The sequence below is a fragment of the Clupea harengus genome, chromosome 22 (assembly GCF_900700415.2).
Source record: "Clupea harengus chromosome 22, Ch_v2.0.2, whole genome shotgun sequence".
In the NCBI taxonomy this organism is placed as follows: Eukaryota; Metazoa; Chordata; class Actinopteri; order Clupeiformes; family Clupeidae; genus Clupea; species Clupea harengus.
The window spans coordinates 21,507,830-21,530,018 of NC_045173.1; the positions used below are offsets into that span (position 1 = coordinate 21,507,830).

The 22,189-nt window shown below is 44.9% G+C and overlaps 2 protein-coding genes across 7 annotated transcripts in view; one reads left to right on the plus strand and one right to left on the minus strand.

The window, feature by feature from the left end:
* The window catches only part of fam13a (family with sequence similarity 13 member A), a 63,875-nt gene extending 60,932 nt beyond the window's left edge, over positions 1–2,943 (plus strand). For all 5 annotated transcript variants that reach the window (XM_031559304.2, XM_031559307.2, XM_031559305.2 and 2 more), the window contains 3 exons: positions 557–753; positions 873–974; positions 1,176–2,943. In XM_031559304.2, the coding sequence (XP_031415164.1) occupies positions 557–753; positions 873–974; positions 1,176–1,299 (423 nt within the window). In that variant the 3' untranslated portion in view covers positions 1,300–2,943. The remainder of the gene's footprint in view (positions 1–556; positions 754–872; positions 975–1,175) is intronic.
* Positions 2,944–4,786: 1,843 nt separating this feature from the next.
* herc3 (HECT and RLD domain containing E3 ubiquitin protein ligase 3) overlaps positions 4,787–22,189 on the minus strand; it is a 33,755-nt gene continuing 16,352 nt past the window's right edge. For both annotated transcript variants that reach the window (XM_012818890.3, XM_031559310.2), the window contains 13 exons: positions 19,489–19,678; positions 19,171–19,334; positions 18,834–18,947; positions 18,081–18,104; positions 17,657–17,746; positions 17,025–17,195; positions 16,349–16,492; positions 14,548–14,714; positions 12,667–12,733; positions 10,425–10,507; positions 8,164–8,347; positions 5,904–6,006; positions 4,787–5,495 (listed from right to left, as the gene is read on the minus strand). In XM_012818890.3, coding sequence (XP_012674344.2) covers positions 5,287–5,495; positions 5,904–6,006; positions 8,164–8,347; positions 10,425–10,507; positions 12,667–12,733; positions 14,548–14,714; positions 16,349–16,492; positions 17,025–17,195; positions 17,657–17,746; positions 18,081–18,104; positions 18,834–18,947; positions 19,171–19,334; positions 19,489–19,678 — 1,710 coding nt within the window. In that variant the 3' untranslated portion in view covers positions 4,787–5,286. The remainder of the gene's footprint in view (positions 5,496–5,903; positions 6,007–8,163; positions 8,348–10,424; positions 10,508–12,666; positions 12,734–14,547; positions 14,715–16,348; positions 16,493–17,024; positions 17,196–17,656; positions 17,747–18,080; positions 18,105–18,833; positions 18,948–19,170; positions 19,335–19,488; positions 19,679–22,189) is intronic.

Genomic DNA, 22,189 nt, shown 5'->3' on the forward strand with positions numbered 1-22,189 from the left:
CCTCCCCTGTTACCCTCCCACCCCACTCATGACCCCCATCCTCCCAAATCCCCCAAGAAAACTTGATTGCAGCCTGTTCAAATCAGTGTGTTCAATCACTAGTTGGCCTTGATTGACTGATTGTGTGACTTCTCAGATCAAATCAGGAGCAGTAGGCTTTTGCTCGTGTGTGGTGTGTGAATTTACCCCAAGGACAAGTCATCAAATCACATCAAATGGATACTACACATGTTCCAGAGTTGCGCAAACTTCCCTAACAACCCTTTCCCCCCCTCCGTAAGCAAAGCAAGTGGCTGTGATTGCTAACGTCTCCAAGAAGAAAGCAGTCCCCAATCAAAAGCTGGCTAAGAAATAGCTGGCTTTTCCTTCAGAGCATTTTTCTGTTGATATGTTTGGGTTTTGGATTCGTTTTTCTCTGCGTGAACCACGGTGACTAACACAATGCCTGATTCTGCAGTGAGAGCAAGCTGCCTTGCCTATAACCCTGCCGTTAGTCAGAACTTTCCCCAAACACCAGGCACTTCATTGCTCCATTTCTCTCATTCTTCCTATGCAGGAGGAGGAGGATGGCTCTGAGGATGACGCAGAGTGCAAAACCCAGTTCACAGTGACGGTGAAGCCCGAGCTGAACATGCTAGGCTTCCTGGACCAGCTAGATGAGGGGGGAGACACCTTCATCTCGCCCGTGGATGAGCTTTCGCCTTCCAGGAACAGCACAGACATGAGGCTTTCCAATCTGCACGCAGCCACCATGTAAGTTACACACCAGGAGGGCACCATTTGGTAGTTGAGGTTTACACGGTTGGTTCAGATCTAAAAGGCAGTGGAGTTGAATACCCTGAGGTCACCAGGTGCTCCTCCTACCCACACAGGCCAGAACTGGTGGAGCACCTGCAAGAAGCCCGCGAGGAGAAGAAAAGAATCCGTAAGAACCTCCGAGAATTTGAGGATCAGTTCTTCAGACAAAATGGAAGGTAAGGACAGATTGTCTTGCTTTTTCTTTTGAAAATGGCCATACACAGATTGAAATTTTATTTACATTTCTCGACTCTTGAGAGCACTCCCTGTTGCAACACTTCATTACTCTGCCAGTCTGGCACTTAATTACTGGTTGTCAGCCATTTCCTAATGTCTGTATGTTGTGTCTCCCTCCATCCCTCCACGTGTTCCCATAGAAACGTGCAGAAGGAAGACCGCTCGCCCCTGGCAGTGGAGTACAACGAATACAAGCACATCAAAGCCAAACTTAGGCTGCTGGAGGTCCTCATAAGCAAACGTGACTCTTCCAAGTTCATCTAGAGATGCGCGCAGAAGCAGGCAGGAAAGCCGGAGACTATGCTCCCACACTATAATCAAGCACCAGCCACTCATCCATCCACTCAAGCATCCGTCCGTCCGTTGCTAACACTTAGCCACCAAATTGGACACGTTTTTTTTGCTCTTCCTCTCTCACGCCATCTGTGTCACACATGTACATTTGGCCAAAGGCGGGGTGAAGTACGGCCTGACTCCATCAAGATCTCCCCGACCAGGCCAGCCACAGTGGCCCAGGCACAGTCCTTCAAGCTGGGCCCGGTGGCGCTCCCCTGTTGGGCCTCATCGACCTGGAACTCTGCCTCCCTTTCTACACTAACAAACCCACCGCAGTTGTAACGCTTCCGACCTGAGGCAACCGCTGGAGAAGGAGCGTGAGAGAAGAGGAGAGACCCAGGGCGAGAGGATGAGACAGGCTTGTTTCCAACAGCAACGAGCTGTAGTAAATGAAGATCTTAAACCAGACCTGGAAGAGCCTGTGTGGAGTGCTGAAAACCACCCAGTCTGTGTTCATCCATGAAGTGGATCAGTGGTGCATTTCAAGTATTATACACAATATGTCGCTTTTATTTATTGATGTACTTCTTCCATTTCATATGTGTTGACATATATGTGTTGCAGTTGTTCGTCTGATCAGGACACAAACTCAATGGGTTAAGGTGGCATCTGAGAGAAAGTCGAACACATTTTGATGTGGGGATATTGTGACAAGATTTTGATTGTCTTTATTATGTGATCGAAAATATGATGAGAGTAATATTGGTAATTATGTTGAAGGGAGTCTTTCTTTGTACATACAAGTTTAACAACAAATGCAATCTGCCTACAAATCATTTTGAGAACTATATAGGCATTTGGCGGGGAAACTAAATGTTGAGTCCTCTGACTTGTTTTTAGTTGTTCATTGACTTGTGATTGGTGCCATAATGCAGAAAATGGTTCTGTTTGACTTTTCAACTAGAAAACACTTTTTTTACTCACTTGTATTTCATTTCAGATTGTTTTGTAATGTTAAGTTCTTGATTGAGTCTGTTTAGATAGAATCATTATTTACCTCGAGGTAGATAGTTTTCTACCGTTTTGAGTTTTTCTTCTGTTCAGAGACGTGAAATCAACATATTTGGATGTTTTTAAAAACCAACATAACGTAAAGAAGATTAACTTGTGCAGAATAATAATCCAAGCTAATAAGGTAATCTATTATTGTAGATATGCATTTTGCTTGTGTAACTTTCTTTGGCATATTTTTCTTCCAACTGCAAGATAAGCTCCCAAGTCTCACACTGGTTGTCAGACCTTTGTTGTTCCTGTTCATTGACGACTCCAGCTCTCACAACCCCAATGATCAAAACGGTCGCCATGATTTGCATGGGGCGATCTCAATTCTCAAAGAATTTCTGAGTGACTTTACTTACCTATTTCTGTCCGATGGACATGGGGCTACACCAGCGTTTCCGGGCCTAAGTAGGCATATACCCTATCCTTTTTTCTCTCCAGAATGGATACTTCCAGTGTGACCCGTTTTTACTGAATGTAAACACTGATGGATATAATTGATATGAGTGTGTACATTTTAGTACATGATTGTATTTTGTACATATTATATAAAGCAAAACCTATTTTTACTGATGATTTTTTATGTGTATTTCATTTGTGTGTGTGTTCTGGATGAGGGCAGCATACTGTACGCGAGCCATAACAGACTCATACTAAGCTTGTATCATGGATGTGTGCCATCAGAGTTTAATAACCAAAGTGGAGACCACAAATTGAGGTGGAATTAATATTTTATTTGCTTTGGAAAAAAATAGATAAATAAAATAATGTCTTTAATTTGAAAGGTAAAAAAAGTAAATATACTAAAATAATCCGATAATAGCCACACAGAAGCCCTTGTTTGCATACATTGGCAGGGAGATTTTTTTTTTTTTATAATGAATTACCAAATCAGCACAGCACATGGCTGGAGCTGAAAGTTTACAGTATTGGGGGTTCAACCCGAATCCCCCAGACCTTTCACCAGCAAGTTTCACACCAGCTCAGCAGCAGTGTGTTTATAGATCTGTACAAAAGTGTTTATGGTTGAACACAGCTGGGGATTGACAATAGGAACAGAACGATCACTTCAATTAAATGTCCTGTGTACATATCTTCAGGTAAAGAAAAAATTATCCTTTAAGCTTGCACACCCCACATTATTTGTCTCTTTTGGCAGAATAATTTTAGAAATCAGAATTTCATGGTGAAGGTATTTGGTAAATGTAACAGAGGAATAGCGGTTATGGACACAAAAATGACTTGACAGGGTAATATTCACTGATGAACTGCATATCACACTTCAGTGAAGAGGTGATTATTACTTATGGTGGAAGTCTCTATAACTCCAGCTGCAGTTATCACTGCATGGCTGTGTGTTATTGCTATCGCTTTAAAGGTCAGTTCTTTTCTAAACAAATATCAGACTCCAGGGCTTCCTGTTCTTCGCTGTGTGGCTACTGCATACATTCCTTTTGGTGGCTCCTCTCTGAGTTAGTGCCACCGCAAAGACAACCCTGAAGGATGTGAGAGGAGTTTCATGTGTCAGACAAACTTAATCAAACATCAACTCATGCTCTTTCACATCCATCTGTGTTGATTCCAAAGTGGTCACTACCTGTGGTCAGGACTGCTGGGAATGTGCATTTACACTTACACACACACACACACACACACACACACATATATATATATATACCTTAAGGTGTTTATGTGTTTGTGTGTGTGTATTTTGTTAATTATTTGGATTTGTTTTATATATATATATCATACGAGCAGGCTGAGCTTTCACTCCCAACAACACGCTTACATGCACACTTATTATAAAGTACAAAAAGAAAGACACCCTAGGCTTCTTTCCCCCAAATCATCATGATGTAGGTTTTCCAGTGGCTCACTGTACTGAAGGCAAAAAGGCTGCTAAATGCGAACTGGGGATACACTGAACTCATTAATCCCCCCCAAAAGCCGGAACAACTACGGTGCCAAACACAGGAAGAACAAATATGATTAAAAACAGCAGCCTGTTCTCTGGGTCTCAGCCCTTCAAAGAGCCAGTCTGGTGCCATTGGCTAAAGGACTGTTCTACATCGTTGTCGTCGTCATCGTCATCATCTGCAATCTGTGCTGTCTGTGCAGCTTGATCCCAGAGCAGCTGGCTGCACTAATGGTAGACATGATGCACAGGGATCACTGACCTGAGGTCAAGGGTTACAGTAGGAGGGGATTCTGGGATAATTCTGTGAAATCCAGCTGAAACGATTCATCAGCAGTTTCAATGTCCTCAGTGCCCCAACCCTTAAGCCTAACCAGACCCTCACCTAACACACACGGTCCTTTCCAAGAGGGAACAGAACAAAAACAATTATGACATCACGAGGCTCAATAAATTAGCTGATAAGATCATTAGTGGAAAAACAAAACCCCCAAGGTTGGATTCCAAACCCTCCATTTTATTTACAATGTGTATGTAAAGGGTCAAGGATTGGAAGGGGTTGTTAAACATTTCTGTTTAACTATTTCTGTGTCTAAGATGGCAACCACCCACAGGGAGAAACAAATAAAAGGAATTTGGGATCCTCTATAAGAACTGTTGTATTAATAAGTATGTGCATCTCAATCATATGTAAATTAAAGCTCATAAAAAAAAAAAATACCAAAAAGAATCACTTTCCTCAGTATTCTCTGTAGGTGCTTAGCCAAGGTTGCTATCTAGAACTCTCTCCATATGGTCCACAGGTTCCCACACCTCTATAACTCTCTCTATATCGTCCACAGGCTCCCCCACGTCAGTCCCACCCACCACCCCTCTTGTCTTTTGGTGGTGTTGGTTAAAGTGCAGCATTAGTGACGTGGCGGAGAAGCTCCTCCGCCTTTCTCAGCACTACCGAGATCCCAGCTTCAGGCCCCGTCCACGGAGTCCCGGAGGCCGGGCCGTCACACCAGGCTGAAGCCCTCGTACTGCTCCACGGCCTGGGTGAGGCGACGGCACAGCGTTTCTTTGGTGCGGTAGCAGGGCATGTCCAGCAGGTTGTAGCAGGTGTGTGCCACCGGCAGGTAGTGCTCGTCGGCCGAGGTGGACTGGATGGCGATGTGCAGGCTGGCCATGCCGTGGATGGGGATACGGTCGCTGCCAGTCAGGAACACTGGAGCGCCGGGAGAGAACACACAGATACCTTTAACCACCAACCAGCCTCAGTGTGCTGAATGTGAAGAAGCTAAAGAACTAAAAGAGCTCTACTAGCTTTGTCACCAACACGAGAGGGTTGCTAGATGTGCCTGCTCATTTGTAGACTGATTATAATACACAAATAAAAATCCATTAATTTAGCTGAACCCTTGATGCTCCTATGATGTTCGTACAAAATTGAGATTTCAGCATTCCCATTGCAGTGAAGGCATCAGGTCTAAAACTGTATCGCTGTCGAGCGTCAGAAGTAGCATGTCGTGAACTATGTGGAGGACCTCTGCCCAGAACCCCTGACACCATTCTGTAACTTTAGAGCAAAAGAGTCATAAATCTCGGAGCTGATCATGCGTGGAACCACTCTTACATAAGAACTTCTTTTTCTTCTCCAGTGGAAACTCGTGGAACACCTCCCAGAACATGCGCACGGTTGGGTGGGACGGCGAGTACTCGCCCTTATAAACAGCATTCTGAGAAAAACAAAAGAGATGGGTAGATAAGCATGGTGTATACATGGTGACTTGCATGAAGATGAAGGTGCGGTAAGATGCAGGTGCGGTACAGGCCCACACTGAGTGAGAATGCGGGCTACTATATGACAGAGACACTCTTCTACTGGAAGAGACCCGTGGGATTTCTATCACTAGTGTGTGAACGACAAGAATGTGTGTGTGTGTGTGTGTGTGTGTGTGTGTGTGTGTGTGTGTGTATGCCCTTGTGTTTTAATGTGAGAAGACTTAAGTGTGACTGGCGAGGGTGTCCATGATAAATGGTCTGGTGAGGCACCCATGACTTTGTGTGTGTGTGTGTGTGTGACTTCCAAGATTCAATACAGTGCTGTGAAAAAAAAAAAAAAACACAGAAGCGGGAAAGAAAAAAAAAGAAAACGTTCCCTGGAAGAGCTGACACAAAAGACTCACAGCACCCTTCTTCCCTTACGCAACATGGGGCCTCGCAAGCTCCACAATTACGTGCTAGGCTACACGTCCAACCGCACGTCCCCTCAGCTGAGGGCAGGCGGGGCGGGGCGGCCCCCTGCCTGGGCATCCCTCTCTGGTTACCCTCCCCACAGGGTCTCCTCTCCTCTCAGCCCAGCCCAGCCCAGCCTCAGACCTCCCTCCTCAACCAGCAGCTCTGAATCAACTCTCCCACCGCCCGGCGCCAACACTAATTTCGGGTTTCCCGTTTCCCTGTGTGTCCGTGGCAACAGAAACCCACAGCAATGGCGATGACTGGCATTGCCATAGCAACGCTCTGGTGCTGCGGGAGGAGGATGCGGAGGAGAGTAGCCATGGTGAAGAAGCGCGTCCTTGTTTGTCCCAGCTCGTAAAAGAGATCAAAGTTTATGAGACTTGTGTGTGTGTGTGTGTGTGTGTGTGTGTGTGTGTGTGTGCCTAGTGACTGTGCTTGCTTGTGTACGTGTTCTTCTTAATGGTTTGTGTACCAACCCCTGGAGCAATAAGGCAGTGAATGTCATCACTGGGACCATTTCCTCAAATATATGAACTAGACAGTAAAACATACATTCATATACAGTCAGAGCCTATTGGATCTTATTGGCAAGATGTAGGTTATAAAAAACATAGATATACACATTTAAGCAAGTATTATGGGCCTGAGTGAGGTTGATGGAAGCTAGACAAGAAGTAAATCTCCACTCAGAGCTCTGACTGTAACCTTGGTGAAGGAGAGGAGAAGAAAAGGACAAACCAAGATTCCTTGGTCTACTAAGATAGAAAGGAGAAAAGGAAAGAATAGGAGAGAGGAGGAGAGGAGAGAGAAGATAGAGAGGAGAGAGAGAGAGAAAAAGAAGGGAGAAAGGAGAGGACAGAAGAGAGAGAAGGGAGAGAGGAGAGAAGAGAGAGAAAGAAGAGTGAGAGAGAGAGAGAGGGGAGAGATAGGAGGAGAGAAGAGAGAGGAGAGAGAGAGAGAAGAGAGAGAGTAGAGGGAAGGAGAGAGAGAAGAGAGGGGAGAGATAAGAGGAGAGAAGAGAGAGGAGAGAGGGAGAGAGAAGAGAGAGAGTAGAGGGAAGGAGAGAGAGAAGAGAGAGAGTAGAGGGAAGGAGAGAGAAGAGGGAGAGAGTAGAGGGAAGGAGAGAGAAGAGGGAAGGAGAGAGAAGAGAGAGAGAGAAGAGAGAGAGTAGAGGAGAGGTGAGCTGAGGCTGTCAGGAGTCTGAGCGCATGTGAGTGTCTGGTCTGGCTGTGAACTCTGTCTGCCAGAGAAAAGCCCACTGACAGGATTAGTGAGGGGGGTGGCTTATTCGGCAGCCTCCATGTGGAACAGGAGTTCTGCTACCTGCCGTGAGGTTCCCTCAAGTGGGCCGAGTCATGGATGCTTCCTAACAATTCTCTATTATGTGTGTCTCGCCACTCATCAGCTTATCCAATTCAATTCAATTGTACTTACATAACGGCCAAAACAATCAAATGGTCTCAAGGTGCTTTACAGAGCCCAGGGCCTGAAACCCCCTATATGCACATGTGACTGGGATATGTGTGTAGCATGAAGGCATATGTTTCTGTCTATGGAGCGGCCACTGCTCTGCTCTGCTCTGCGTTGTATTGTGTTGTGTTGTGTTGTGTTGTGTTGTATTGTGTTGTGTTGTATTGTGTTGTGTTGTTGCTTACCTTCTCCATCTCCTCCCAGTTGTAATTGCAGTTGCCCACTACCATGGCCATGAGCTCGCAGGGCTGAAAGAGGGAGAGGATCTTCCCCCCACACACCTTCAGGAAGCCACTGGAGAAGGCTGCGTAGAGCTCCTGCACCGAGTCCACAAACACGTAGCGCAGGTACGCAGACACAAACTCCATTCTGGGGAGGGAATACACACAGGCATGTAAACAAACACAGACACACACACACACACACACTTGCATACATTGGCGCAAGTGCACTGACACAGGTCATTTGCATGAAAAATCCTCCTGGTGTTGAGGAAGGTAAATAACACACACACACACACACACACACACACACACACACACACACACACACACACACACACACACACACACACACACACACACACACACACACACACGTGGGGCACGTACTCACACACACACACACACTCACATCTCGCCCCTTTTTCCTCTACTTGAGATAACATATCTAGCTTTGATTGTGTGCTCCTTGCCTGAGAGGTCTATATCGCTGCTATCCACGTAATGGAGAGCGCACACACACAGACACACACACAGACACACACACACACACACACACACACACCCCCAGGGTACTCTTCCACTATTCTGGGCGCTCTAATAGAGGGGACATTTCTGTCTTTCTCTCTGGGCTTTGAGAACTGAAGTATCTTCTCTTGTAGTCCCCAGTCCCCTACATGTCAGTGGTCTTTCATTTATGAAGCTGCCTGTGTGACGAGGATGAGGCAAAACAGCAGTTAAACTCCTCCCACTCACTCACTCACTCACTCACTCACTCTTATCGGGTCATGTGCAAGCTGCTCTCACAAGCAGGGGACAAGCTCCAGACATCGGCCTGTGTCCACCGCATGTCACACCAAGCAACTTAATCCACCCACCCACCCACACACACACACACACACACAGCTGAAAAGTGTATTAGGATTGATAATCTGGCCTTGTCTTAAAGGCATGTAATCTCTATAACAAATCAGATGGCAGAGTCAAGGCTGTGTGTGTGTGTGTGTGTGTGTGTGTGTGTGTGTGTGTGTGTGTGTGTGTGTGTGTGTGTGTGTGTGCGCGTGTGTGCGAGAGAGAACTATGATGAAGCCTCACTGTGCCCAAGAGGGTTGGACACCTGTCCGGCTTCCCATACTGCTGGGCTGGAGTGCAAACCTGACCCATCAACTCCTCTACTACCTCTCTACTACCTCTCCACTCCCCCCCCCCCCCTCCCCAGCTCCCCCCTCCCCAGCTCCCTCCCTCCCCTTTCTCTCTCCCTCCCTCCCTCCCTCTCTCCCTCTCCCTCCCTCCCCTCTTGTTCTTTTCTCATCTCTTGCGAATGACAGTGACACAAACACATACACACTTTGGCTTTCCACAAATGCAAAAAGCAAAATGTCCCATCTTGGTATGAAATTCAAATGATCACAAGTTGGCAGGACACACACAGACACATACACACACATACACAGACACACAGGCAACGCAGACACACAGACACACAGGCACACAGACTCTCTGTCTGGTGTGATGCCCCTGAGGATTTGGCCCTGAGACCAAATGGAATGAAAAATAATAATGCGCTCGTTGTGGATTTGTGGAGCGGGGTGGTCCAGTTTGTCCCTGTGTGTGTGTGTGTGTGTGTGTGTGTGTGCATGTGTGGGGCTAGGTGCATTTAAATGGCAGCATGCATGTCACTGTTAGGAAAAGAGTGATATGTGTATTTATTGAGGGTATTTATGGGTGTGTGTGTGAGTGAGAAAGAAAGACAGAGGGAAAGAGATAGTTTGTGTTTTGTGTGTGTAAGCTTTTTTTTTTTTTTTTGGAAGGTCCAATCTGTCCCAGACACATTCTCTTAGTGCTTTCATGGCAGCACAGCACAGGGAACACACACTCTCTCTCTCTCTCTCTCTCTCTCTCTCTCTCTCTCTCTCTCTCTCTCTCTCTCTCTCTCTCTCTCTCTCTCTCTCTCTCTCTCTCTCTCTCTCTCTCTCTCTCTCTCTCTCTCTCTCTCTCTCTCTCTCTCTCTCTCTCTCTCTCTCTCTCTCTCTCTCTCCTCCATAAATCCATCAGACAGATTTTAAAATGCTAAAATGCAGAGTAAAACATGGGGATTTCTTTTTTTTTAGGATTTCAAACCATTTGGAGCATGACACCTCTGACACCTCTGGTATTTGGGTCATGTATTTCTCCACTGCATGCTTTAGTCAGTAAGGCACTTCTGTGTCTCTGTCCACACACACCTGTTGGACTTGTCCACCATGATGCCCTCTCCTCCTGGAACCAGCTCTTTGACCTCTGTCAGCCCATAATACTCCCTGGTGATCTGGAGACAGACAGAAAGAAAGAAGGTATATTTAAGGTTTAAGGTATATTTAACAGTATGGAGGCTGATAAGATTTGTTTTGCAGCATTGTCAGGTTCACAGTGTAATTGACTGTACACTCATACTGAACTACAGGCACCAAGAGAGAATGATCAGTTTCATAACGAAAAACAAAAACATACATTAAAGCAATACTCAAATGTAGTGATTTATTTGAGACTCCTCCATTGCATTTAGAAATGTTGTAGCACAACGACCTGGTTCACGTATAGTTCACGTTTTTACACCACTGTCTTAAATAAATAAATTGCGATTTGAGACCCCCTTATGGACAGTGGTACACATACTTTATTCTTCAGCTTGTCAACAAATACAACATTAGAAGCTAAAGAAGCATGTTGACTGACAAGATAGAGTAATATTACAAGATTTTACACAAATATGACTGTTTTATTTATTGCGACATTGGAGATGAATGCTAACAAAACCAAAGAATAACTATTTTTAGTTCTGTTGAATATACATTGTTTTCTAAGCGTTTGAATGTGGATTATGTGTAATCTAATAAAATGTTGTTGGCAACATGATAAAGGTACATATTTTGCATAATCTACATTGGACAGTGTGATTTATTACACGCTAGCCGAGTTAGGTTTTCCAGGGCTTAGACTGACGAAGACTGATCAAACGTATTGCCGTGAGATAAATGTATTTATTTGGATGTTGGAGACGGATACTTTAGGCATCTGGAAAAACTGCATATATCTGCAAGACAGGGATCACACTGTTAAGGTTACAGTCCATAGGAATACAGTCCAGTGTTACCTAAATTTCCCTCGGGATTAATAAAGTATCCATCTATCTATCATGTCACATTCCTTCATAAATAACATTGGCAGGGATATTTATAATAAAAACTAGAGTTGACAACTTTCCTAACACAGCCAAACATCAAGCAAACGCAACACAAGACATAGCCAGACAGCTAATTTGTTATTACTGACTAGTCCAAAAGAAAGAAGGCCAGCTCGGCATCTGATTTGCATCCTTCTGTCTCTTTTAGCTCTCGCCAATAAGTAAATGCCAGTCAGAGACTCTCTCGTTCAGTCTCTTGTTCGGACACTGTCTCTCTTTCTTGCTTTCTCCAAAAATGATTTTAGGCTCACTTTCAGATTTATGAAGAGATTGGGCGTATGTTGTGCGGAAAACCTCTCATGGTTCTAGAGCAAGTTGTACACAAAGAGTGATACATTTGGCCCACTATCTTTCACCTCTGCCATAGTCTGCTAGTCTCTAGTCTCATGTACTACTGAAGATGAATGTCAGACTTGCTCTTTCCTTTACCCAGAATTCTAAGGTGGCTGCCTTTCTGGAACAGTTCAGCAGCAGCGGTCTCGCAACTGTTGCATGGTCAAGTTAAATCTCCATTAACCACTTTGCAGCAAAGACCTTTACATAGACAACTCACCTGCCTCTGCCTTAGTTTATCTGCCAACAGATCACCTCCAGGCTTGCTAGCCAGGTGGGAGGACTGAGAGCCCCGATAATTGGGTTAATGACATGCTTCGGTGGCAGTGCCACACGTCTTCATGCTAGAGTGCCAGGCTCAGACGTTCTGATTGGCACACCACACATTTGAACCGTCACCTTTGAACCGCACTCCGCCCCGCTTTGGATAAAAGCCGAATGAGTGAACGCTGTTCGGAATGAAGATTTCCACATCTCTACTGGAACCAGTAGATGTTTACAGCTGGAGACTGAGAGCAGAAAGCTGACTCATTAAACAGGGAGATGACTGGCCTCTGATCTCCAGGCTTTTTCTGGAAATGTTTGTTGCACAACTGGTGCCATATACGTCTGAAACATTTCCCGTAAGACAGCAGCCTGAGGCTTGAAGGGTTTCCCCAGAGATGTTTGAGGGATCCGTTTCTTTTTGTAGGGGGCACTTCAGCTATGTAGAGGCCTGGTGCAGGGGTAGCAGAATGTCACTCAAAGAGGGGGGGGGGGGGGGGGGGGGGGGTGTTACAGACTAAAAGAGTAGCAAAGCAGGTGAGGGTATTGCAAGGGGGCCGCTATGGTATGAGAGGGCAGTACTGCAGTTTGGGCAGCAGAGTGGAGCTGAGGGAGGTGGTTGTGCTAGTGGAGTTAAAGGGACTCACCGCAAAGTTCAGACAGAAGGTCTCCTGAATGTCATCTCCCTCATAGTCCACAAGCTGCTGGAGACTCCTGGGGTGGAGAGGAGGAAGGTGGGGTGGGGGAGAAGATCAAGAAAGAAAAGCAGTTAGAGCTCTATCTTAAATTGTATTTGTATTCTATTTATTGTATCTAAAAGTATTGTAAATATATATATATATATATATATATATTTTTTTTTATATATATATATATATATATATACACACTAAATATAGTATTTTTTTTTATCTACATCACTAATATATATATTCTGTCTCCTGTATCTACACTGAAAGTTAGACTCCGCCAACCCTCATTCCATTTTTCTATTCCCAACCTTAATGTTCATAGGGGCTAAAAAAGGCTCTCTGCACTCCTCCAATGCCATAGTGGAAAAGAAATCTGAGACTGCAGACTCAGGCAAAGAGTCCAAGCCAAGAGTCTTCTCATACTCTCTACACTACACAAGGCACAACGTCCAGAATGTTCTAACCCGACACAGCAGAGCTTGAACAGCGACAGAGTGAGGGAGACTTAACCAAACATGGAATAATTTCAATTTACGGTACTTACATTTAAAACCAACTCGTTTAATTAACCGGGATTAATTTGGTATGCAGTATTCAAAGATTAAACCAGATTCTGGAACCATTTTGTAATGTTTCGTTAAGTGCCGACATTTAGGCTTATCCTTAACAAGCCTAGAAAATGTAGCTACTGATGAACCATACTCTATGTGTTATTATTGATAATGTTATTGCTTGGGAGATGATTTAGTAGACACATTTGGCCTATTCATCTACTAATCACACATGTCTAATGAGCAGGAAAAGGGTGAGGCTTTTAGGTAGCCAGGTAGGGGAACGGTGCTGAACACAGGTAAAAGAGAAGGGTTTTAGACCATGCACGAGTCATGCAAGGAAATAACGCGTCTCTTGGTCAAGCTGTACTACTACTACACACTGGCACTCTCATTAGGTCTTTCTTTGTTTTTGTGAGTCAGTTTTGAGGGATATTTGGGATATATAGGCTATATTTGATCAATATAGTACTTTCAGTTTCTAAACTGCATGGTCCATACAGACACACAGACAAAACACACACACACACTCACACACAAATAAACAGAATCCATCTTTCGTTCCCCTTTTCCTTACTATCCAAGACCAACAACCACAAACAACTTTGTTAATCACAAGCTGTTTTTTCTGTCATCCAGACAAAAGCCAAAGAACATGCACACGTGCTCCACCAACCCATCCCCACAGGAGGCTGTGCTTTCAAGCAGGCGCTAATTACACCCTTCCTCTGCTGAGGGCACATCTGCACACAATTACGCCCCAATCACTAAGCCAGCGCATGGCCGGGCTGAGAAAACGTGCTGTGGAGCAGACAACAGCTCATTTAGTGTTATGTAAAAACCCCTGTTACATAAGAAGAAGGTACATGGGGAGAGAGACAGCACGCTCTGGTCACAGATGAGGTGGCGTTGAACATGCTCGCCTTCTCAACTCCCTGCTTATTTCAACCCTCAGACTGACTCCAGGCCTGGCATTTTTACACACACACACACACACACACACAGACACACACACACACACAGACACACACACACACACACACACACACACAATCCCTCACTGCTGTGATCAACAAATGGATACACCATCGGATCTTTGACCAAATGACCAGCCATGAGTAATATGATATGTACTGACCAAATGGTAGTTACGGTATTTTGGGTTTTGGTAAATGTTAAAACATAATTCTCAGAGAGTGGGATCAGCTCCTATGTAATGTTTTCTATGCTTGTGTTTCTATGACTGCACCTCCAACCTGTGGTTAGTGTTGCTGTGTTCCAGTACCTGCCCTCAGTAGGAGACAGTTCCTTCAGGTCCTGAAGGGTGGGGAAAACGTCTAGAAGCTTCTTGTAGAGCACCATTGGGAAGTGCAGGTCCACCACCGTGGAGTTGTAGATGGCCAGGCCGCAGATAATCCCGATCAAATGGAACCAGTTGTGCTCAACAAAACACTGTGTGCCATAAAGCAGAGAAAGTTGCAGTCAGAAAATTCATCTACCATCTGACAACCTCATTCTATTGACTCGATATTTAAGGATTTTCACAATCAACGTCACAGGCAATGCAAAACAAATATTTAAAAGTTAGTAGCTATTTCAAGGAGTAGTGAATACTCAGTGAGAAATATGTAACAACTTGTAAAAGACTGACTCTGAGGTATCATTTCAAAAGGCGTTGTCCCGGACAAACATTAGGCCAAGCTCTGCACTGCATTTGGCTCGGCATGTGGAATCTCTGGTGAAAAAGCAATATATTCCGACCCAAGCCCTAATCCCTGCCTGGGAACCCGGCCCACATGGACTAAATCATCATAACATGGGAGCTGAATGAGGAGGTGAGAGCACCAGTGCTCAGGGAGAGACGGGCGGCATGTTTCCCACAGGTGCCTTGTTTGGCACACGTCGATGTTCCCAGTGCCATCACGCTTCAGTTAATGCTGAACACGGGTCATTTCTCTTGGGGGAAAAAAAAGCCTATCTAAGCTAAACGCAACAGGCCCTACATTAGATGCTGCTTTGCAAACATTACGTAAAAAGGTTGACATTCACGTGCCTTCACCTTGAACTCATCACCCGAGAGCGTCGGTATGGTAACCTGAAGCCAGAGGGCTAAGAGTGATTAAAAAGGAACAGTAAACACATGAAACTGTGCTGCACATGAAGGCCATGGGGGCTCTGTTCTCCATTAATAAACAACTCCTATGAGGGAGGGCAGGACTCAGCAACAATGTGTGTCAGTCAGACACAACGACACATTTCCAAAACATCAGTGACCCGCTATAGACAAAACTATCTGTGTCTGTGTTTGGGTTTTCTATCAAACTTGTCCTTTCATAAAAGTGGAACACAAGTATCCAAACAGTCTAGTGTCTCCCCACTCTAACCCACATTACCTATTCATTGTGAATGACATGAGAATCAAATGTACACGTGTGAGGGGGAATACATATGAGAAATTGTGTCTGGCTCTGGCAGTGAATGTTATCTACTTTTAGCTTTACATTGATTCAATCTGACACGACAGGCAGAGCAAGGCCTACATACATTATTCCAATATCCATATTATATATCGCAACAGAATATTCACACAGCTGTAACATGCATGTAGTATGCCACTGAAACACAGGAATATCAGATGTCATGTATCTGCATAATGTGTCTGATTGGAACAACCTACACATCTATAACAGGCTAATTAGACCTAAGCAATAATACTAGCTAGTCTGAAGCTGAGGGGTTTCACCTTTTTTGAGCCATGTTTTTGCTCAAGGTTTCTTCTGCTCTACAGCAGTATCTATCCCATTGGTTAGAGCAAAATATCTAAAGCTTGAGGATCAGGAAGAATGACCTGCTCCCAATACAAAGCAGACAACCTTCCACACTATTCATTCTAAAGGAGATCTCCATTTAACAGGAACATTAACCAACCCAGCACAGGTCTGCAACATGGCTGCCTTCTTTTGAGAGTTAAATGTGAATACTTAAGGATTAATCAGTCTTCATCTTGCCCACCCCAAAGGTGCATCCACAGGATAACAGTGTACAAATGCATATTAACTCATGTTTGTCCAGTGCACACCACCAACCTTGTCAGAGAACCAGAGCAGGTTGGACTCGGGGTAGTGCGTGAACATGCCATAGACCGGGTCCATCAGCTCCTTCAACAGCAGCAGGAAGAACTCCTTGGTGACTCCTCCCGCATCCACAGCCTCCTCCCCATCAAAGATCACCTGCAGTGGAAGAAGGGAGAGCTCAGCCAGAGAGCAACCTAGCCAGCCAACTGCTCACTCTCTGAAGTGTCCCTATACAAACCAAAAATGCTATTAACATTTAAAATGGGTAATCGTTATTTGAAGTGGAATGTAGTGCCATAGCCACAGAGTACAAAAAAATAAGTTTACTCACTATATCAGTAAGAACCTAAGAAACTCTATTGTTCTGGGATAACTACACTGCAGCTGGGAGTGCAAAAGCCTGTTCATGTGTGCTTGAAATGATCAAGTATCCAATCCAGTTTTTCACTCTCAGTATTGGAGTAATACGATACTGTTAGCTGTGCTGAACTTCAACTTCTTATAAACGGAAAAATTCAAGTTTGACATTTTCTGAGCAGTGCTGATTTGCTGCATAACGTGCAGACTTTGCTTCTCCTTATGTCACACAGAAGAGCTGGCCTCTCCCCTCCCTGACTGACCGGCGCATCGTTTGACACCCATGTGTATTAGGCGCTGATCAGCAGACCGCTGACCCCTGAACTCTGACCTTTAGGGGCTTCTTGAGGTCGACGTCAGAGTAGACGGTGAGCTCTCGCAGCGCGTCGCTGACCAGGTGGTCGCGGCGGACGTGCAGCACCAGGAAGGGGTTGCGTGCCAGCAGGGGCTCCAGCGTCAGCAGCATGAAGACGTTGTGCAGGTTGGCACCGCTCACCGCCATCTTACCAACCCAATAGGCACACACACGCCGTGCACACACACACACAAGCACGCACACACAAGCACGCACACACAAGCACGCACACACAAGCACGCACACACAAGCACGCACACACAAGCACACTCACACACACACACACACACGGGGGAGGAGGAGGAGGAAGGACAGAAACACAGAATGACAGAAGAGAGAGACAGAGAGAGAGAGAGAGAGAGAGAGACATATTCTATGAAATGCAGCAACCCACTAGCAGACTATTTCAACACATCTGACACATCAGCTAAAATGAATGACTCTTGATGTTTGTGACTCTGACAGTCAATAAATGGAATGCACATCACAACTTACATATTAGCTGAAATTTTAAAGATTTTGTAAGACATGTGCCAGTGATACTTTGCCATCATTTGCTGAATGAACCCTTTAATTAATTGCAGACAAATCACAGAAGGATCCTTCACCTGCATTTGCAGCTCTGCGTCCGTTTGCAGCATGGTTGTCTTGGCTTTAGCGTTCAATATGAACGGGTAGGCACAGAGGGTCACAGAGTTCTGAAGGACACAGAGACAGAGGCTCCATTAGAGACAATCTACCATTCCATTCCACTTACACCGGTCTCATGGCCATTACATTAACTGAACACATGAGGAATTAGGACTTCATACAATTCCACTTCCACTTCCTCAGAAAATCGGGAGAGCGCTCTCAAATCATAATGGCAGTCTCAAAACCAGATGTTTGGCCTCCAAAAGCCAATGATTGCTGAGGCTAAACAAAGATTGTGGATTTTAAACAAAATCACCGAATCAGAGACTCGGTTAGTAAACTGGTTGAATTGTTCCTGTTCCTATTTCAAAAATAAATCAGAAGGTTGATATCCCATACCTGTACTGCAGGGGTCCTCATTTTCTGTAGACAGAATGAAAAAAGAGAATGTGTCAATGTGACGCATGATTCAGATCAGGACATCGCTCAGGCCAACACACACACACACACACACACACACACACACACACACACACACACACACACACAGACACAGAGAGAGAGAGAGAGAGAGAGAGAGAGAGAGAGAGAGAGAGAGAGAGAGAGAGAGAGAGAGAGAGAGACACACACACACACACACACACACACACACACACACACACACACACACACACACACACTAAATTCCACGGTGTGCCTACTGTTGACTACTGTAGCTGAAGACTGGCTGAGTCCTAGGAAAACCAATCCGCAGTATTTCCAACCATACCCAAGAAATATGTGTGTACACACCCACACACAACCCCACAAATACCCCAAACTCCAAAGGGAGTCTACATTTCACAACTGTGACTAGAGCCTTGAAAAACACTGCAACAAACATTAACTTAAAATTCCCTTAAAATACATGACATGATGTGTGTGTCAGAGGAAAAGCAAGACAGTGTGTTAGAGAGACAGAGAAAGAGAGAGTGAGCAAGAGAGAGAGAGAGAGAGAGAGAGAGAGAGAGAGAGAGAGAGAGATAGAGAGAGAAAGAGAGAGAGAGCAAGAGAGAGAGAGAGAGAGAGAGAGAGAGAAAGGAGGAAAAGAGAGTGAATGAGGGTGAGTTCAGGAACCCAAATAAAGAGTGAAGAGACAAAAGTAGTTCTTACAATCTCAGCTTTGCTCAAAAACCACTTGAGGTAGTCCTCCTGGATGTCCACCAGGCTGGTGATGTCAGGGATGTAGAAACAATTATACTCCACATGCTGAGCTTTCAGGTTCACCTGCCACAGAAGGAGAGAGCATCTAGATGAGGATGCAGCAGGCTGAGCAAATATATAGAATCAACACCCCAGCAGCCGGTCTCAATAAACAGACTCACTCATTGCACATACTCATCACGGTTTTCAATGTCAATGTGGTGGCGACTTTCAAGACACAAGTAATGTTTCTCATTCATTTAAAACTGAAACACCAACTTTACTGAGGCTCTTGCCTCAGAATTACCTTGTGGAGTTTTTCCAGGAGTCTTAGCGTAGCGCTAATGTAACTCTCCAGAAATGCAGGGATGAGAAGGGCTTTCCCTCCTGTCAGCAGGAACACCACTATGCTCTTGTACATTTCCACCAGCCTGGAGAAGACCTCACCGTCCACCAGCGACCACCAGTTATCTAGAAGAGAGGAAATGGAACAGTGTCTCTTAGCACCTGAGACAATTAACATTGGAATTCGCTACGGACTACAACTCTCAAGGGCCACAACATCACCATGGTCTAGAGCTAGAATGTCACCACCAAGAGTCAAAATGGCTGCCTGGAAGTTTACCTAGCACTTTACTGGGGTTGGCGTCGAGCCTGAGGATGGCCATGGCGAGAGGGATGGTGAGGGAGATGTAGTTTTTTGAGTCCTGCAGAGCGGGGCACTCGTACAGGATCAGGTAGATGCGCATGGCCTCCACATCTGGAGGAGAGACGGGCAGCTGAGGGATCAGCAGGCTCTCAAAGCTCTTGGTGGCCTGAAGAGGACACAAACGGGGATGATGGGTAAACACACCAGCAGTGTAAAAATCATGCACTCTAGCGTTTGGGTGCTCAACCCTCCTCTTGGTGATCTGCCGTCCAGCACAGTTTTATTAGCAACCATAATCTAACGAGCCTGATTCAGAAGGTGTTCAAAGGCGTGTGAGTATGACAGTCAGGTGAGTTAGGGCTGGAGGCCTACCAGAGCTGGGCTTGGGCAGGGCTCTAACAGCATGTTGACTGCAACGCAAAGACTGCATTTTATAGTATTATAGTAAATAATTCTTGACACGGCTTATTTGACTCCACATCTAACAAACGGCTTGGAAGTAATCACTTTTCAGAACATTCAGAAGTGTCAACAAGAATTATATTAGTTAAGTTTCCTGCAAGGACAAACCCTTGTGGTTTGCTCAATTGATTCGTTATATTTACTTGCATAAGGCACATGAAGACATTATGACAACATGGAACTCGCATGAAAATAATGCAGGATACCGCTGAGACTACGCTGGCTACAACCAAGGACAGCAAGATTACCACATTCTACCACATTCCCACAAGGCATTACGAATATCATATAATAACATAGTGTAAAGTTCAACAACATCATTATCTCACAAAACGGGTTCCAACAAGCTCTGCAGCCACAAATCCCCCCCAAAAAAAAATAAATAAATAGAAAAATAAATACACCCTGTCTGGACATCAAATAGAATCATGAATCATGTTGAACTGTGGGAAAGAAAATCCTACACACATTAGTATTAGCTGTCTAGCTCCACACGGCAGTAGTGGGGGGGGGGGGGGGCACGGCAGTAGTGTGCACCATCTAATCTCCGCACCACAGCACCGCAGCAGGCAAACACACACACCAGAGCAGAGCAGATAAGGATGGAGCAGAGGAGGAGAAATAGCGGGAGGAAAGCAAAACGAGTGGTGACGCCGTCATCGGGTTCGCAGATGGCACAACAGTGGCGGGCCTCAACATCAACAATGATGATGACACAGAGAGGAGGCAGAGAGGTTTACGGATTGGTGTCAGAACAACAATCTGTCTCTGTGTGTGGAAGAGACAAAGAAGCTGATTATTGACTTCAAGTTCAGGACAGACTTGCAGTGACTGCATCCACTGTGGTTCTGCTGTGGGAGACAGACAAAAGCTTGGTGTGCACACTGCAGGCGGCCACGCCTGGTTGTTACAGAGCATCCTGACTAGCTTCATCACTGTCTGGTGAGTGAAACTGCAAGATAGTGGTGCACATGCCTGTTCAGAAGACAGGAAGAACCTCTTTGGGCTCTCTCTTGTTATACTTGAAGAACCTCTTTGGGCTCTCTCCTGTTATACTTGAAGAACCTCTTTGGGCTCTCTCCTGTTATACTTGAAGAACCTCTTTAGGCTCTCTCCTGTTATACTTGAAGAACCCCTTTAGGCTCTCTCCTGTTATACTTGAAGAACCTCTTTAGGCCTCTCTCCTGTTATACTTGAGAACACCTGCTTTGCAGAGCCTGCAAAGAACCTCCACCCACCCAGCTCAAATGCTCAAATATCTGACAGGAGATACAGCAGCATCCGGCCAGCCACCAGACAGCAAAACAGCTTCTTCCTTCAGGCAATCATGCTCCTAAACATCTTGCTCCCTCCCAACATCCCCTGGCTTGACAACTGAGCAATGCACACATATACTACACTGTACTACCCATCTACTCACACAGACACTATGGCACTATGCCTGAACATTACACTATTGCCTTGTTGCCACTGACTAGCACTACTTAAACTAAACTATGCCCATATTGCACACATACTATTACTATCACACATACAGTGCCCTCCGCAATTATTGGCACCCCTAGTGAATATGAGCAAAACAGGCTATAAAAAAATATGTCTTTGCTGTTTATCCTCTTGGTTTTTCACTCAAAATATTCACAAAAATCGTACCTTTTCATTGAAGTAAAATTATTGAAAGAAAAAAAAACTGTTGACATTACATAAATATTTTTCCCCAAAACATGTGTGCCACAATTATTGGCACCCCTAGAAAAATCTTATAATTAAAATCTAACTGAAGTATATTTCCAGTCATGTTTTACATTTTTAAGTTCACCTGTTTGATAAGGAACTCTTAAGAGGTCAACCATGACTTCCTGTTCCACTGGCGTACAAATATGAGGTGACACAGGCCAAATTTCATTAGTCATTCATCACTATGGGAAAGACCCAAGAACACAGTGACGATGTGCAACAGAAAGTTGTGGAGCTGCACAAATCAAGAAATGGACACAAGAAAATCTCTAAAGAGTTGAAAATACCCATTTCCACTATCATGGAAATAATTAAGAAGTTTAAAGCGACAGGAGATGTTAAGAATCAGCCTGGAAGAGGACGTGTGTGTACATTGACCCCATGCATCGTGAGGAGGATGGTTCGACTGGAAAAATAGACAGAAAGACAGAAACATAGCCATACAGAAAAGACCCCCATACCCAATGTGAAGTATAGT